Source organism: Talpa europaea (assembly GCF_964194135.1).
Source record: "Talpa europaea genome assembly, chromosome: 3".
Classification (NCBI taxonomy): Eukaryota; Metazoa; Chordata; class Mammalia; order Eulipotyphla; family Talpidae; genus Talpa; species Talpa europaea.
In genome coordinates this window covers 32,739,830-32,757,534 of record NC_140069.1, presented here as the reverse complement: position 1 = coordinate 32,757,534, position 17,705 = coordinate 32,739,830, and the positions used below count along the sequence as shown (strand labels likewise).

Below are 17,705 nucleotides of genomic sequence, written 5' to 3'. Positions count from 1 at the left end.
TTTTTATATTTTTGGAAATATTGACCCTAGCTGAATTACCTGTGATAAAAAACAGTTAATATGAAATGTATCAAAGCAGATTTATTAATTAGTGATGTAATTAAACTATCATAATTTTAAAATAATCTTATATAAATATATTGTCACTATAGGAGCATTTCTTGATAATCTTTTCAGCCAAAATTTAAAATAATTTGCTGCATTGTTTTCTTATTACCATTGTTTTCTATTAATTTTGGTTCTATCCATGTTTGTAATGTATTTGCTGTAATTTTGTCCCAGGTTTTTCCTAACCCATATAATGTGAAAAGTCCAGTTTTGAACGATTGTCATATTTTACAAAAACCTTTACTATAAACTATTAGTAGCTAGAGAAATATCCTTATAATTTGATTTAAATAACTATTTACATGTAATTTTTATATACCATAAAAACTTATTTTGAATCATAACTTAAATTTTTAAAGCCAGTGTATTTGAATTTTTTTAAGTTACAGTAATTATTTTAGAAAAGACAAGACTAAGCTATTAATTGGCTATGGATTAAATTCTGTTGAGTTTTGCTGTGTTTTGTCTTTGTAAATGGAAAAACTGGATGGAAATACTAATTATGAAAATAAGGACTTATTTGAACTGGAAAATCACGAAAAAAGAACTATTGCCCAGAGTCAGTGCATAGTATTAATGTATAGCTTAATTTTTGGAATATAAACACAAGTCAGCATCCAAGAAATTTTTATGTAACTCATATATATGATTTATCACCTGCAAATAGTAGAGTGTCTTGACATTTTTCATTTACATGATTAATTTTGAAAGGGTAAATTAAGAAGGATAAAATCATTTTTTTTCTTAATTTAGAATGGTGTTACTGAAGATGGATGGAATTGCATTGCATGCCCTCATGGTTTAACTGGAGAAGGAAAATGCCGTTGCCCCACTGGCCATATTTTAGGTAAGTAGATTCTTTATGACATAGTAATGTTGAATTGTCATTTGTGTTGTGCAAGTAGAGAGAATGCTTCATTTTAATCTATATTAAAAGGAGAGCTGACTGGATTTTCATATTTGCATATATATTTTAAATGTGGTGGATGGGCAGAAAAGTGGATACTAAGTATGGGACCTGAGTCAATGAGTCAGTAAATAATGCCGCCATTTACTGACACGGGAGATGACTATAGGAAGAAGCAATTTTTCACCTTTGCTTTTGTTAAGGTTATTTTTTAATCACCTTGCAAAAACTTAAAATGTTAAGGATAAAACATGGAAACGTTATGGATTGGGACTAATGGTCTTGGGCCATTTTCCCAATGCTGATCTTCTGTTATTCCTTCAGCCATCAAGTAATTATCATTTTGATGTGTGACTGTGTCCTTCTAGAATCTCCTTTTTTTTTCTGTTTTTAATGTACAGATAAACTTTGTAGCCACAGAAAATATGGTGGTATTAATAAATAAATGTTTCATACCAAAGATGTTGTTCTACATCATCCTTTTTTCAGCTACAATATAATCTGTTACATTACCTCATTCTTTTTAACCCACACCAGAGTATTTCATAGCATGGTTATAACACTATTTTGCTATTTTAAATATTTAGGTTGTTTTCTAACATATGCTTCCATGACTATCCTTATACACATAGACAAGTGCTCTTATAGGTTAGTTATCTAAAATGAAATTGTAGCATTGTGAATTTAAAGTTTGAAGAGATTTTACCAAAAAGCTCTCCTAAGTTACAGCAACTTATCTGTAGTACATGAACATTATGCACTCTAAATGGATCATACAAGTAAGACATAAAATTTTAGAGGAAAAATATCACTTTATTATCATAATGCTTTGGGAAATTAGTTTTTGTGTTTTTATAGGAATGGGGAATACTTTACTTTTCTACACTTTGTTGTGGAGGTGCTTGACATGCCTTTTATGAAAATAAGGTGTTTTATTCTTACAGTAATAATTATAAGTGGATTTTACTAAGTATATTGAAGCTTATATGGTGACTAGTCAATTTTGTTTTTTAATTATTTAGTGGAAAGAGATACTAATGGAACATTGTTCGCTCAAGCAACTTGTAAGCTGTGTGCTGAAAATTCTTTTACAATAGCAAATGCTTTACAAAACAGGTAAGCAGTGTGCCGAGTCCTGTCTTCATGAATGTCATCTTCTAATGATGTACAATCTGTGCTATTTTATTTTTTTAAAGATTTATTTATTTTTATTTATACAAGCACTGGGTACAGTCAGAAGCGCGGGAGGGTGAGAGAATTCACCAGAACAGGGAGCAGAGCAGGCAGAAGGACCGAAGTACACTGCTGAGGGGAGCAGTGGGCGGCAGGAGAGGTCTGCACGCCATGTGGGACCTTCCTCTGGTGGCCCAGGAGCAGCAGGGGATCGAACCGGCGCCGCAGAGGCTGGGGGCAGCTTCGCAACCCAGCGCTCAACCGCTGCGCCACTGGGGAGGCCTCTGTACCTTTTTAAAGTACTTTCCTATCATGTCATTTGCTAGTCTGCAAAGAATAAAATTGAGCATTAACATGTGAAGTTGAGACCCAGAGAAAGAGACAGAATAGGGTTCAAATCTTATCTTAGTCTTCATCAGTTGTCTGATGGTGAGTAGCTCCCATTATTAACCCAGTAAATAGTCTCCTGTCTTTAGAATGAGGATATACCATCCATCTACTTCACAATTTATTGCATAGAAATTAAGTTTTTAGTATAATCCAGAGTAAGTGCTCAATGAAATGTAGCTATTTTTGTTTATTATGTAATTCGTACAAATCTATAGTGTAATATATAGTATATAATAATAAGTTCTATTTGCAACATACTTACTCTGTGCCCGGTACCAGGCTTTATGTTATTACATAAAAGGCATGTTAATAAATACATGATAATTGTAATAACCCGGGTAACCTGATATATAGCCCTGTTCTCTATTACTTCCCATTCCCCCTGTATGTACACATATGTGGACACACGGCACATATCCATCCCTCTCTCTAACTCAAACACATTATCCCTTTTTCAACTTCTTTAGTTCAAAATGATGACTTCCTTCCAAATGATGACTTCTAAAATTATTGAAGATAATTTTATCTTCAATTCCCAAATTTAAGATAGAAACTACATGAGCAGCTTCTCCTGAGGATACTTAGCACTCATTTTTTCTCTCAAGCTGACTACCGGGCTGATCCCCAAGTCTTCCTCTCCCCAAGCCTAGTTTGAGTTCTATACCATGTCCCAGCCTCTCCTCTTACCAGCTCTATCTAGCAATTAATGCATTCTCATGTAAACCCATATTTCCACTAGTCCAATGTTCCCCCACCCTATCATTCATTAATAAAACATGTATTTTCCTAACATAAACAAAGATGATTAATTCACTTCGAAAGTATTTGTCGAAGGGATAGATCTATTTATCTTTTAGTTTATGTTACCTTTTTACTTTGTGGCAGATTAAATAAGAGTATATGTGATATAACTACTTATAATAATCATTGGGTTTCATTTATGAGTTTGTTGAACTTTTAATTGAGTAATTTAACCATTTTTGCTACTCATTACTACTTGTTTTATACATTTTATGTAGTTTTAAAAGAATGCTCTCTTATTACTGATTTATATGATATATTTGCACCTTGCCTTATAATACAAAGAATGGTTAAAAAAACTATTCAAATCAGCATTGATTTGTCTGTTTTTAATTACTTAACAGAATGAATCTCTTCTAACCCAGTATTTAGGAAGATAAGTTCTCAAATAAATTAAGCTTTGTATAATTCATTAACATTTTAAATTATTCTTGTTATGTTGACAGGTGTATCCGATGTGAACCAACATTCATTAATGCCAGCAGGTCCTGTGCATGTCTAAAACCTAACATTTTCGTAAGCCTAATCAAATTGTTAAAGCACACATTTTAAAATTGAATGGCTTATACCTTTCCATAAACTTTTTTTTTCCCTTTTTATTTATGAAGACAGGGGGATTATGTTTCAGCAGCACAGTGAATTTTCCTCCACGTATGATTTCAACTGCCCGTTATGGAGAGCTTGTAAGTATGATTTGATGTATTTGTTCCATTCTTAAAGATCTTTTGCATTTCTATTTTTGCTAATTAATTTGGGAGTAAAATGAGAACTATTAACGTGTAAATCACTTTAAAGTAGAAATTATCAATCTAAAAACAATAGATTCACAAGTAATTATGCATTATAATATAGTTATTTTCTTCACTATCTTACCTCATTTTTTTTTTTAGTGAATATCAGATTGTTTAGACTAGAAAGGTCTTTACAGATCCTGCAAATGCTTGTAATATTCTGTCCTTGTTATTGGCTTTCACCGGGTTAATTTTAATGTATATCAGCCTGATATTATTTTGTATGGTACTCTTTAGACTTCTTGGATCAGGATGTCTGGTTCATCTCCCAGATTAAGTTGATTCTCAGCATTATTTCTTTAAATAAATTTCCTGTACCTTATCTCCTTCTGGAGCCCCCACTATATGGATATTATTTCTCTTTAGGTTATCCCAAAGACTCATATAGTTTTCATTTTTTTCTCTTTATTATTCTATTTGCATGTTCTCTGCCTCCGTGCTTCCAAGGCCACTAATTTTCTCCATTACTTGTATTGTCTATTGTTGTGCCCCTCTACTGTATTTTTTAAATTCAGTTATAGTATTATTTAGATTTATTACTTCTAGTTTCATATTTTCTCAACCTTTGATCATCTTGTTTTTGATCAACCATTGGCCCCATGCACCAACTCTGTACATTCCCTTTCCTCACTTCCCTTTCCTCACTGTGGTGCCTGGTTTTTAAAATCCCCACAGTGGGCATAGATATGCTCTTGTGTTAACAGCGGAGGGTCTCCCTATCATGGTCGTACTGTGCTGGTTTCACTCTAAACACAGTCAAATCAGTTTTCCTACCCGTTTCTGCTGTGCTTTTGCTTCTGTTATATGCACTAGTCATCTGTTTATCGCCTAGGAGTTGTGTTTGTTTTATTGTGATTTGGTTGTGAATATGTAGAAGAAATGAGCCCAGTGTATTTAGTCTGCCTCTATCCTGCTGAATTCCCAGTTTGTTTTTTGTATCCTTGAAAAGGGCATGATAGTGTTTTGAATTCTATCCATAATTTGTCCCCCTATGTCTTTTGCCTGAGTGACATGATTTTGTAATGCAGTGCTATTTGTAGTAACTGACATTGTTAAGAATTAATTCTGACATTTCTTTTAGAATCTATTTTTCTGATATCGAGGAAGTATTCCTTTCAACAATATATGTATTAATGTCTTTCTAATAGTGTAGGGGACATAAAACTAAAATTCATCTTCTTGTTTACAGGGTATGTCTTTCACTTCAGAATGGTTCACAAAGTATTTGCAGTCATCAGCAACTGCTTGTTGGGTAAGTTTGAAATTTTGGAAAATAATTTTATTTCATTTTGAAGAATTGTGGTACCATTTTTCTCCAGATGATAAAAGTTTTCTCTCTAAGTAGATGCATCTCCTTGGTCACATTCTATAAGAAAATAAATACTTTCTAGTGGACTAAAAGAGAAATACATTCAGAAATTTTTATTTCAGTTCTCAGATATGTCTAAGTTGATTCAACTCAAAGTGAGTGGGAAGAGAAACTGATTTGTATTAAATTTATTGATGGGCTACTGTGGGCCAGACCCTGTTAACATCAAATTATGTTATATATTTCAGAAAAAGAAAGTAGCTCCCTCATGGCATTCTAGTCTAAGTAAATGTCACGTGGTGCTAAGTGCTATGACCACAAATCTAGGTGAAGAGTACTGGGCGAAGAGGGGGTGCTAGTTTATATAGGATGGTCAGGACAGGCATCTCTGAGAGGATGGTACTAGAGCAAAGACCTGAAGTAAGAGTGAGCCATGTAAATATCTAGGGAAGAGTGTTGTAAGCAGAGACCATGATAAATGCAGATTTCTGGCATGTTCATGATTAGGAAACAGGAAAGGGGGTGGGATAGTTGGAGCAGATTCAGCAGGGAAAGTGGAGAGATGAATTCAGGATAAAAGAAGTAGCTACGCCAGGACGTGGAGTTTAATGTAAGGGAAATAGAAGTATTTTGTGCACAGGAAGATATAATCAAACTTAACATTTTGAAAGGCTTGCTGGTGTGAAGAATAGTTGTTATTGTGACAGGACAGAAGCAAGAAGACCAGTTAGGAGAGGAGAGTATTCCAGTAATCTCAGTGAGAGATAGTGGACCTATGCATAGGGGTCACACCATGGAAATGAGAGAAGTGTTTATTTTCTGGATGGTCTTTAAAGATTGAGCCAACAAGATTTACTGATGAGATGGATATTCGAAGGGAGAAAACAAAGATCACTGCAATGCTTGACTGGAATAAATGTAAAAGTGGAGTTGCCTTTTCTTGATGGGGAAAACTGAGAAATAAGTTTGTGGAGCACTCTCAACGAATGATCTTATTTTGCTGTTCATAAAACAATTACTTAAATCATATAAAATGGGTTAGATTTATATGCAAAAGCTCTTACATAAACATCATTATTCTTTCAAATACAGCTGTTCTACTTAATAGTTATTTTAAATGCCATGCCTTAAGTTTCTTTCAATAGTTTGTCTTTATATTTTTGCTTAAAATTTACAATTAAAATGTACACATTATCTGTCATGGTGAAAGTTCTTTTCTACCTAGAGAAAAAGTATTTTTAAAAAGTAATAGAATACACAGAAAAAGAATTTGTCTAATAGGTAAAATTAAAAACAAGCATAATTATTATATAAACTTTGGTTTAAGATATTAAAGTCCATATTACATTTCTTTGCCATTGTTCTCTCATAGGTACATGCCAATCTAACATCTTGCCAAGCTCTTGGAAATATGTGTGTGATGAATATGAATTCTTATGACCCTAATACTTTTGATGCATGTCAGCTATTTCACTATATCTTTGAAAATACTGCTGCATTACATACTATCTATTCTATTTCATTTTGGTAAGGATATTTTGATTGATGAATTATAATTCGACCAAATATTTTACAAATGTTAGTAATAAAAAATATTGTCTCCCCATTATTAAAACAATTGTAATTGTTTATAGGAGACAGACTCTTCCATGGCTGTCCTATGGAGACCAACTAGGACTAGCACCTCAAGTACTCAGTACTACACCTCTTCCAACAAATTTCAGTTTTAAAGGGGAAAACCAGGTACAAGTCACTATATTATTAAAGGATAACTACATTTTGAATTATCCATAAAAAAGGTTATAAGAATGTTGCTAGTTGTGATTCTTGTTTCCTTTGGTTTTTAAACATGATATTGCTAAACCAGTATAAGATGCTATAGGAACTAGCAATATAGAATTTAGCTATCTGGAGTATATGGATACCTCTGGATTATGCAGTTATGGAACCAAGTTAGTACTTGTGGGGTTGGAAAGGGTGGTTTTCATCACCAAATGTAAAACTACCACTGTCTTTTTGTATCTCTGCATTTTTAAGAAGTGCTTCATAAGATTGGTTGGGGCTCTAAGCCATTTCTCCAGCAAATTCTTGCTGCCAAGATTTTGACCTTCTAGAATGAATAGTTTATACCCTCTCCTAGCCCCTCACCTCTACGTTTAATAAGTTTGAAAGAAATTACCTGTCAGGGGCCTCCCCGGTGGCGCAGCGGTTGAGCGCTGGGTTGCGAAGCTGCCCGCAGCCTCTGCAGCACCGGTTCCATCCCCGGCTGCTTCCCGGAGGAGGGTCCCACATGGCGCGCAGACCTCTCCTGCCGCCCGCTGCTCCCCTCAGCAGTGTACTTCGGTCCTTCTGCCTGCTCTGCTCTCCGCTCTGGCTCTGGTGAATTCTCTCACCCTCCCGCGCTTCTGACTGTACCCAGTGCTTGTATAAATAAATAAATTAATTAAAAAAAAAAAAAGAAATTACCTGTCAGTAGTGCTACCTCAATTCTGAACTAAAAGTTCTTTATGTACAAAAACACCAGTCCATTTTTTAAGGTGTGTTTAATAATGGAGATGCTTAGACTCATTTTGCTTCTAGGTAAAATAGTTGAATTTAATATTTGACCTCTGGAAAAAGTGATGATCATTCAATAGTTTATTGCTTTCGAAGTATATGACATTTTATTCTTGCTTTGCTTTAATCAGAACACAAAACTGAAGTTTGTCGCTGCTTCCTATGATGTGAGAGGACATTTTCTCAAGTGGCAAACTTTAGAAGGAGGTGTTTTACAGGTGAATATGATTCTAGTTAAAGAATTACTAAGTGTCCTATTTTTACCTGAGGCAGTGATGAGGAAGACCAAATTATAGTTTAAATAGAACATCAATTCTGTTCTAAAGTTGATTTTTTTCTTGTGTTTTGAATTGAAATTTCTTAAACTTACTTGAAGTTATGACTTTGTAGCAAAGGTGCCCCTTCACCTTTTATACCCTTGATATATTAAATAAGTATTATGTAAAGCATATGTCCCTGTTGGAAATTGAGAAATCTTGAGTATAAGCAAAGAAAACCTTTACAAAAGAATTTTTTTTTATAAAATTTTTGTTCTTTTGCTATAGCTTTGTCCAGACACAGAGACAAGATTAAATGCTGCTTATTCTTTTGGAACAACCTATCAACAAAATGTAAGTTTGAGCTGCTTTAAGAAAGTCTATATTTTAGCTTCAATTTTCATATCAGCAATAATTAGAATAATCATTCTATTTTCAAAATTGGAAATTTTTTATAGTAATGAATGATTAATTTTACTGACTGATAATAGTTTTTTATCTAGGCATAGAAAACCATTATTTAATCAGCAAGAAGAGAGGATTTTGTCATCTTTAGAGTCTAAAACATCATATAATGTTAGATTTCCATAATCATTTATTTGCTTCTAAACATAGTCTAAAATATAATATCTACTTCTACACATTTTGAATAAAATAAAAATATTTATTTTTAGTGACTAATAAAAATGTTACTCACACCTTCCTCTTCCCAGTAACTAAAAGTGCTTCCTTTTCTCTCCTCTGGGCATTCCTCTCTGCCTCCGTTCTTCCCTCCTTTCTCTCCCTGAACCTCCTCCTGTTAATAACCCATTTTGAAATCATAGTATGGTAGAAAGGAATATTATGAGCCATTAAATGTTTGGAAGACATTTACAACCTTGCAAAAATGCTTCTTGATAAAATACATATACGCACCAGAGAATAAAACTGTGATTTCTGTTTTGTTAAAATCACAATGAAGGGGCCTCCCTGGTGGCGCAAGGGGTTAAGTGTCAGCACTAGGAAGCAATCTGCAGCATGAGTTCAGTCCCCAGCCATGGTGTTGACCCACATGGCACAGTGGATCTTTCCTGTCTCACCCCCTGCTCCCCTCAGCAGTATATTTCAGTGGACCCACCTGTTCTGCTCCCCACTATCATGAACATAGGTTTACTTATAATCAGAAACAACTTATTTTTTTTTAATGATATTGTTTACCTGTCTTGCCCAGGAAAATCAGCACTTGTTAAATGCCTGCTGCTATGTGCTCAGCATTCTATCACTATTACCACATCTCATCCATGACAAAACTATGTGAGATAAATATATATATATATACACACACACACACACACACACACACACACACACATATAATCTGTGCTTCACAGATGAGGATATTTGCTCACTGAGATTATTTACTCAAGCCAGTGTTCTCCTAGGTTTAAAAAACATAGTTTTGGGCCTCCCTTGGTGGCGCAGTGGTTGAGCGCTGGACTTTGAAGCTACCCATAGCCTCTGCAGCGCCGGTTCGATCCCCAGCTGCCAGCAAGGGTCCCACAGGGTGTGCAGACCTCTCCTGCCACGCCCGCTGCTCCCCTCAGCATTGTGTTTCATCAGTCTGCCTGTTCTGTTCCCCGCTCTGGCTCTGGTTGATTCTCTCATCCTCCCGCACTTCTGACTGTACCCAGTGCTTGTATAAATAAATAAATAAATCTTTACAAACAAAACAAAACCAAAAAACATAGTTTTTCCATTGAGCCTGGTTATCTCTCAAGTAGTTCACACATTAGTAGAGAAAACAGCTATGTAGACATAAACTGCAAAGAATATGATGTTCTTTAGGTATATATTGGTACAAAGGACAGACCATCAGCAATTCTTGGAGGGTGATATACAGAAAAGTTTCACAGAAATAGTGCAACTTGGACTTCTATAATGAGCACAAGTTTGCCACGAGAACACAGAGGGGAAGAGAATGTGAGGCAGTGACAGCGTTTGCCATATCAGAGAGACAGACTAAGTATATCGTATTTAGGCACTGCAAGTGGATTAGTATGAATGGACCATAGACTGGTAGAGGGGAGTGAGAGATAAATCTGGCTCCAGGGATAACCACATCATAAATAGTTTTGACTTCAGGAAAAAGAATTAGGACTTCATCCCTTAGAATAGGGAGATTTTAAACTATTCCATTGTACCCTTAATTTGGGAATGAAGGCTTACTCTCTCCAACTGGGTTGTAGAAGCACCAGCCAATATTAGAGTAGCAGTATTTTAGAAGCCATGTGAAAATGCATATAAATAAGTTAGCTTATATTGTATTTTGTCTACAAAATTTTAAAAACACTCCTTTAAAGATAAGTACACTTTCATATTTTCAACTGGGTTGCTTTTCTTTTTAATTTTATTTTCCAGTGTGAGATTTCTGTTTCTAAGATCTTAGCCGACTTTCCCACTCCTATATTTTATGATGTGTACTTTGAATACACTAATGAAAATCAACAGCAATATATTTGGGCTGTGCCTGTGTTAAACCTAAAGCTTCAACGCAGTAACATATTTGTGAACCAAGGTAAGCCATCCGTACATACTATCTTTCTCTGAGCTCAAGCCAATAAATAAGTCAGACATGATTATTTAATAACTACAAATTACAAGAAAGGTCATGAGTTCTCTCTTATGTGACTTTTTTGTATTATGCCAAAAAAGCAAAACAATAAGATTGCTGATATAGAATTTAACATTTTTCCTGAATGTGTGGAGCTTATTGTTAAGAAATTATATTATTGCAAAAAGTATTCTAAGAAATGCTAATACAACTACAAATTAAGGCTTCTTCAAACCTTGAGCTGCTTTTTATAAAAATTAGCTGCTTTTATTGTTTCCCATATTTTAAAACCCTACTTTTGCAAGGAAATTTGCAGGGAAAATTCTTTCAAACTGATGAAAAATCCAAAGAATCAGAAAACATTTAAGTGAAGTGAAAACCTAGGATTTTCTTATATCTGTAGCTATTTTTGCAATCATATTAAAACATGTATTAGTTTTATGTTTCAAATTTGTTCAGTAAACTTCTTGAGAGCTGTCTTGAATAATTTGAAGATTTTTTTTAATGTCATTCTTTTTTTTTTCTTTTAATGTAAAAGATAGTAGCTCTGACAAGTGGCTTTTGACGCGGCGCATTTTCTTAGTGGATACACTAAGTGGACGAGAAAATGACTTGGGAAGTCTGCCAAGAGTAATTCGAGTTGCGACCCAAATATCATTGAGGTAAACAAACTTCTAATGCACTAAGTTTGACTATGAGACCATGTCATAAAGAAAGTTTTTGTCAATAGTAATCAGATGACAACAGGAAGGACATTTGAATTGGAACAGCAATAAATTTTTCTAGATTATATACCAAATTTCTAGATTTGGTATATACCAAAAGAGATGAGGAGCCAAGTGAAAAAATTTATCAGAAGAGCTTGACTAGTTTTGTCAAAATTCACTTTCTAGGTCTAACTTTTGTCCGGCTGAATTAGAATGGGTTGAGAAGTAGAGGGAAGGTGAGTTATCAGTGGACCGAATGGGTGTTTTAGAAAGAACCCTCCCTCCCTACGATTGTAATAGGCAGGCCTCCTCTGTCTTCATTATCTTTAATAGCTACTGTTCCTGCTTAATACTGGTTAATTATCAACATCTCCTTCCTAGGGTTCTTTAATGATGACCCTTCATGGGGTACAGTGCAGCTCTTATTTCTCTCTTTTCCAGTATGAGACTTCTATCTCTAAAACCTTAATCTATTCTTCTACTCCATTACTTTATGATGTGTACCTTGAGTACATTGACCAATACCATCATCTTGCATTGGTCCAATATTTCATTGTTTGGTTTTTTGTTCACTGTTATTTCAGTTTGATTTACACAACAATCTTATAAAGTAGGGAGTACAGAAGTTTGTCTTATAGCTTGTTGAAATCCTGAAGTTCTGTGTTTTTATCATTTTCTCAATCTGCTAATGCAGTATCCCTGGTGAAACTGAGATATAGCCTAGTCAGACCTGACTTGATCTTGATGAAGCCATGTTTGGCACTTTCCTTTTTGAGTTTACAACCCATGTGTTACTAATGCTTTGAATTCAGCAAAATGTACTGTATGGCATACCACTGTATGCCATAAACAGAACTAGATTCTCACACATATTTTTTGTTAGGAATTCATCTTTCTCTTGAAGCCTTTCTCTAGGCTTCATATAATACTTGCCTTTTGAATATTCCTCCAAGATGGTTTATGGTACTTTAGTGATTTCATATGTAAACACCATAGATCCTAGATCAAGAAGAGTTTCTAGTTTCTTTCAGAGGATATATATGAAATTTAAAATTTTTTTTCAAAGATTTATTTATTTATGCATACAAGAACTGGGGTACAGGCCAGAGGTGAGGGAGGTGAGAGGATTCACTGGAGGCAGAGTGGGGAACGGAACAGGCAGATAAACTGAAGTACACTGCTGAGGGGAGCAGCGGGCAAGTCAGGAGAGGCCTGCTGCACCTTGTGGGTAGCTCCCTGGCAGGCCGGGGATTGAACTCATGCTGCAGAGGCTGTGGACAGCTTCACAGCGCTGTGCTTAACCCCTTGTACCATCAGGGAGGCCCCTGAAATTTAAAATTTTGATCATTTAAGATAGTTTGTATTGGGACCATTAGCTTATATTTAAACTTCTCTAACAGATGTCCTCATTAACTAGTTGGTTCTGAAATTACCAAGACTATACATTTAAATTCAAAATAAATTAATAAGTTAAGTGTATTTTTAAGGACCTAGATAGCTTCATAACTAGAAATTATTTTCTCCTAAATAGCATCCACCTTGTACCAAACACAAAAAGTGGAAACATCTACCCTCCTTTAATAACCATCGCCTACAGTGATATTGATATTAAGGATCCTGACAGGCAGTCTGTGAAGGTGAGTTTTTTACTAATCGGGGTCCCTATATGATGCAAGTTATATTGTGGTCAAAACACAGTCCTTTTTCAAATTTAAAGTAAACTCTCCTCTTTACATAGTGAAATCTGTACTATTTTTTTTTTAAGATTTATTTATTTATGCATACAAGAGCTGGGTACAGACCAGAGAGGACTCACCAGTGACAGAGTGGGGAACAGAACAGGCAGACTGACTGAAACACACTGCTGAAGGGAGCAGCGGGTGAGCCAGGAGAGGTCTGCTGCACCCTGTGGGTTTCTCCCTGGCCGGCCAGGGATCGAACTCATGCTACAGAGGCTGTGGATTGCTTCATAGTGTGGTGCTTAACCACTTGTGCCACCAGGGAGGCCCAAATCTGTACCATTTTTTAACTAGTAGTGGTAAGAGGTTAGTTCTTATGGATCCTAAGTGTAAAAAAGCAAGAATTAAGTTTTTCAGTGACAATGTCCCATAGCATTTGGGCATCCCTATTCAGGATTTTGGGATGTACAGAGATACAGCTTCTAATTTCTTCCCTCTTTGGCCACCTTGCTTCTGTTAGGATTTTGTCTTCCTGCCTATTTGAACTAGGAGCTATTTTGTGTAGGCATGTATATTTTCATCTCATCAGTCTGCCTGCTTGATAGAGACACACACTTCAGTAGGCAAAAAGAGATTCAGATTATCAGCTTTACTTACTAGTAACACTGAAGTGAACTAGAGAATTGTTTGAACCTGCTGCCAGATAGGCTTTGTACTGCTTCTCTACCGCAGTTAAACTTGTGTAAATGTCAACTATAGTAATATTGATAGTATAAAAATATGTCCTTTATGATCAAATCCAGCTACAAATGTACTTTTTCCAAAATTTGTTATTGAAGTAATAGTGCATTATAACATTATATAAATTTCACATGTTTATTATTATAAATCAGCTTCTATATATACAATTTTAAGATCATTATTAAAAGTTCAATTCTTAATCTTTACTATAAATTTTTTTATAGAAAAGTGGGTTTGTGTTATTTAATTTCAGTATGGCTAATTTGCTTTCTTTTAACTATCAGGTTTCTTTCTCAGTCAAATATGAAATGAACCAAGGAGAAGCATTTGTCCAGACAGATGTGAGTTTAACCTGTTAAATTTTTACAGTATATTTTTAAATTAAAATGGCTTTTTTAGATGTACAGGAAAGTTGTCAAAATGAAGAGCTTTGCCATACACCTGCCAACCAGCCTTCCCTAATGTTAGCATTTTATATAACCAAAGGACAGTGATTATAGTCAGGAAATTAATATTGATGCAGTCCTATTAACTAATCTAGGTACTTTTGAACTTCACAAATGTTTTAACCATCCTTTTTTCTGTTTCACAAGTGTTTTAACCATCCAGGCTTGCATATTGTTTTCAGTCATCCTGTCTCCCAAGTCTCCTTTGATTGTGACAGTTCCTTGGTCTTTTTTAGTCTTTAATAACCTAATACTTTTGAAGGGTACTGGTCAATTATTTTGGCCCTCAGTTGGGATTATGTAATATGTTCCTGAGACTAGATATAATTTTAGTGCAGAGACCACAGAGGTGGCACTGTGCCTTTCTCAGTGCAGCATATCAGAAGGTCCTTGATGGCAGTATGTCTCATTTCTGGTCATATGGCTAAGATGGTGTCATTATTTTTTCCATATTTATAATAATAAATATCTTATAGAGAGAAATTTTAAGATTATGCAGCTATCCTTCTTCTCATTTCTCTTTTGCCCTTTAACTTTTAACATGCATTAATGATTCTTGCCTGTAAAAATGATTACTTTGATATTTATTTGTTGGTGATTTTCCATTTCCATCATTTCTTCTGTATTTGTCATTAAAATTCTAAAGAGGAGCTGTCCCTTTGCCCACATTGATTGATTTATTCAATTATTTTTTAAAAACAGTATGAACTTGTGGATATTTATTTTACTCAGTGGGATATAATCCACTAATATTTATTTTCTTATTCAAGCCATCCCTTATTTGGCTTCTATGCGCTTTAAACAGACCTTCTGCCATTTTTTTAATATTGTCTTATTATTTAGAGTATTTTTTTTAACATGAATGAGTGAGGGAAGGTACATAAATTCAAAATGTTCTCTTTTTTTTTTTCTCTTTAGATTGCTTTGGGTGTGCTGGGGGGACTAGCCGTTTTATCATCTCTTTTGAGGACAGCAGGGTGGAAGAGGCGCATTGGGAGTCCTTTAATTGATTTACAGGTATGCTCTCAGGAGTTTTTAAAGTATAGTGTTATTTTTTACTGTTTCATATCCTAGAAAGACACAGAGGAGGAGTAAAAAGTTTCCTTGAGTTTTTCCGATGTATACAAGTGGGAAAGGAATATGCAGTGCTCATTTCCCTCCCACGCTGCTGTGTGTCAGTCTGCACCCCCACTAGCAGGACTCATTTCCACACACCTGTACCGACACCTGACTTTCCCATTCTTTCCATTTTTTGCCAGAATTGTGGTACAAGTACTATGTATTTGTTGATTTTTTTATTGCTCCAAAAACTCTTCATATGTTTATAATCATTTGTGTTTCCTGTGAATTCTGTTTATATTCCTTGCTCAGATTTCACTTAGGTTCCTGGTTTCTCTTGTTTATTTCAAGGACTTATTTTGTTTTTTCTAAATATAAATATACTTTGGGTTTTCAACGTTAAAGTGTCTTTAAGTGTGACCTTTCTGTTATTTTACCTACATGTTCTTTTCTCAAACACGAAATTTTAATTTTCATATTTAACATTTTATTCTATTAACTTTATGGTTTTACTTCTCATTTTAAATTTACATGTAAAATTTTAGCTAATATTTATTGAATATTTACAATGTCCCAGGCCCTTTTTAAAGCTTTACTTGTATAATTTATTTAATCCTCACAATATTTCTATGAACTTAGATATTATTATCATTCCCATTTTACACAGGATGAAATTGTGGTAGAGGTTAAATAAATTTTCTACTCATTTAACTACTCAGTAACAGAGCTGGCATCTCCATTTTGCTCTTGAAGAGCATGAGGAAAACCACCAAGTGACTTGGTTGTGCCAGGATAATTTCCTGATTCCAAAGCCTATGTGCTAAGGAATCAGAGGAGAGGGGCTTGGGATAGTCAAGAAATGCTTACCAAGAAGTGAACTTTATGTTGAGTTATTAGTACATTCCACAAATAGTCACTGAGGGCCCTTTCTCTATGAGATGCTGGGAACAAAGACAGACATGTTCTCTGCCCTCTGAGCTCACCAGGGTTTGTCAGAGAGAAGGGAAAAACATTTGATGAAACAATGTCCATTTCATTCCACAAAATAATTGAAATGAAACTGTGGAGTGGTTATTGAGTAAGTGGTTGGAACTGGCAAATGAGGGTAAAAGCCATTTTTGGTCTAGATTGTGAAAGTTTATATTTTAATGAGGATTCACCATACATTTTTTTAAAAGAAAGATGTGACTCAGTCTTACTTACATTTTAGAAAGCTAACTCTGCTGGTAGTACAGGGACTAGATTAGGGTAAAGGGTTCAAACTAGGAGAAAATTACGAAGCAGTCTAACTTCCTTAGATAGTGAAAGATGAGAAGGGTTGAATAAGAAAGCTATTGGAAATGGACCAAAAAGCAGGAACCCAAAAGCTTATCTAGGAAGTGGCCACAGTCTTTCTACCTGATGCATGGATACGTGAAACAAGGCTTCAAGCCTGAGAAACTGGTAAATACTGTATTATTAAAAGTGATAGTATAAATGGTTGCATCTGTAACAGCTGTAATTCTCTTTTAAATTACAGGCAGTTATGAAATTTTTAGTATATTATGCTGGCGATCTGGCCAACGTTTTCTTCATCATCACAATGGGAACAGGACTTTATTGGCTGATTTTCTTCAAAGTAAGTTTCTAACTATAACCTAAATGCCAATATCAGAATATCTGGTAAGCTCTCGTTATAAAGGAACTCTTGATTTGGGGGTATTTCTGATCAAGAGTATTGAGGTGGGTGCTAAACTTACCATTCCCCAATGTGCTATGTTTATTCAGTGCATCACCAGCTTCCCTCTTTTGTTTTCTTTGGCTTATAAATTGTGCTTAATAGAAGCCTTGTGTGGTCATTTTTAATGGTGTGATGTTTATCATAGGCACAGAAGTCTGTCTCCGTTTTTCTACCATTGCCAGTTCAGGAAAAACGTTTCGTTACTTATGTGGGATGTGCTTTTGCTCTGAAGGTAAATTTCAAAAATACAGGTTACTGAATTTAAAAGATGTGTTACTAAACTTGTTACACCTTTAAAATGCTTTCAAAATCCTTGGTGTATAATTTAGCTTAATCTTGAAGGGAAGTTCAAATTATTCTGCTTTACATAGAAAGTCTACTTTTATTATAATAGAGCTCATTGGGAAAATCTACTTAAATAGTTTTTCTTAAGCTGTAAATATGTTTGGATTAGCATGAAGTATAGGAAAT

At 34.8% G+C, this 17,705-nt stretch overlaps 1 protein-coding gene across 1 annotated transcript in view; it reads left to right on the top strand.

Moving 5' to 3' along the window:
- The window catches only part of TMEM67 (transmembrane protein 67), a gene marked incomplete at its 5' end in the record, with an annotated part of 37,028 nt that overhangs the window by 3,166 nt on the left and 16,157 nt on the right, over positions 1–17,705 (top strand). The window contains 16 exon segments of the mRNA XM_084229144.1: positions 862–955; positions 2,038–2,131; positions 3,826–3,895; positions 3,988–4,062; positions 5,360–5,422; positions 6,852–7,006; positions 7,114–7,222; positions 8,167–8,253; positions 8,581–8,646; positions 10,690–10,846; positions 11,421–11,544; positions 13,121–13,226; positions 14,294–14,350; positions 15,374–15,472; positions 17,034–17,132; positions 17,380–17,466. Coding sequence (XP_084085270.1) covers positions 862–955; positions 2,038–2,131; positions 3,826–3,895; positions 3,988–4,062; positions 5,360–5,422; positions 6,852–7,006; positions 7,114–7,222; positions 8,167–8,253; positions 8,581–8,646; positions 10,690–10,846; positions 11,421–11,544; positions 13,121–13,226; positions 14,294–14,350; positions 15,374–15,472; positions 17,034–17,132; positions 17,380–17,466 — 1,542 coding nt within the window.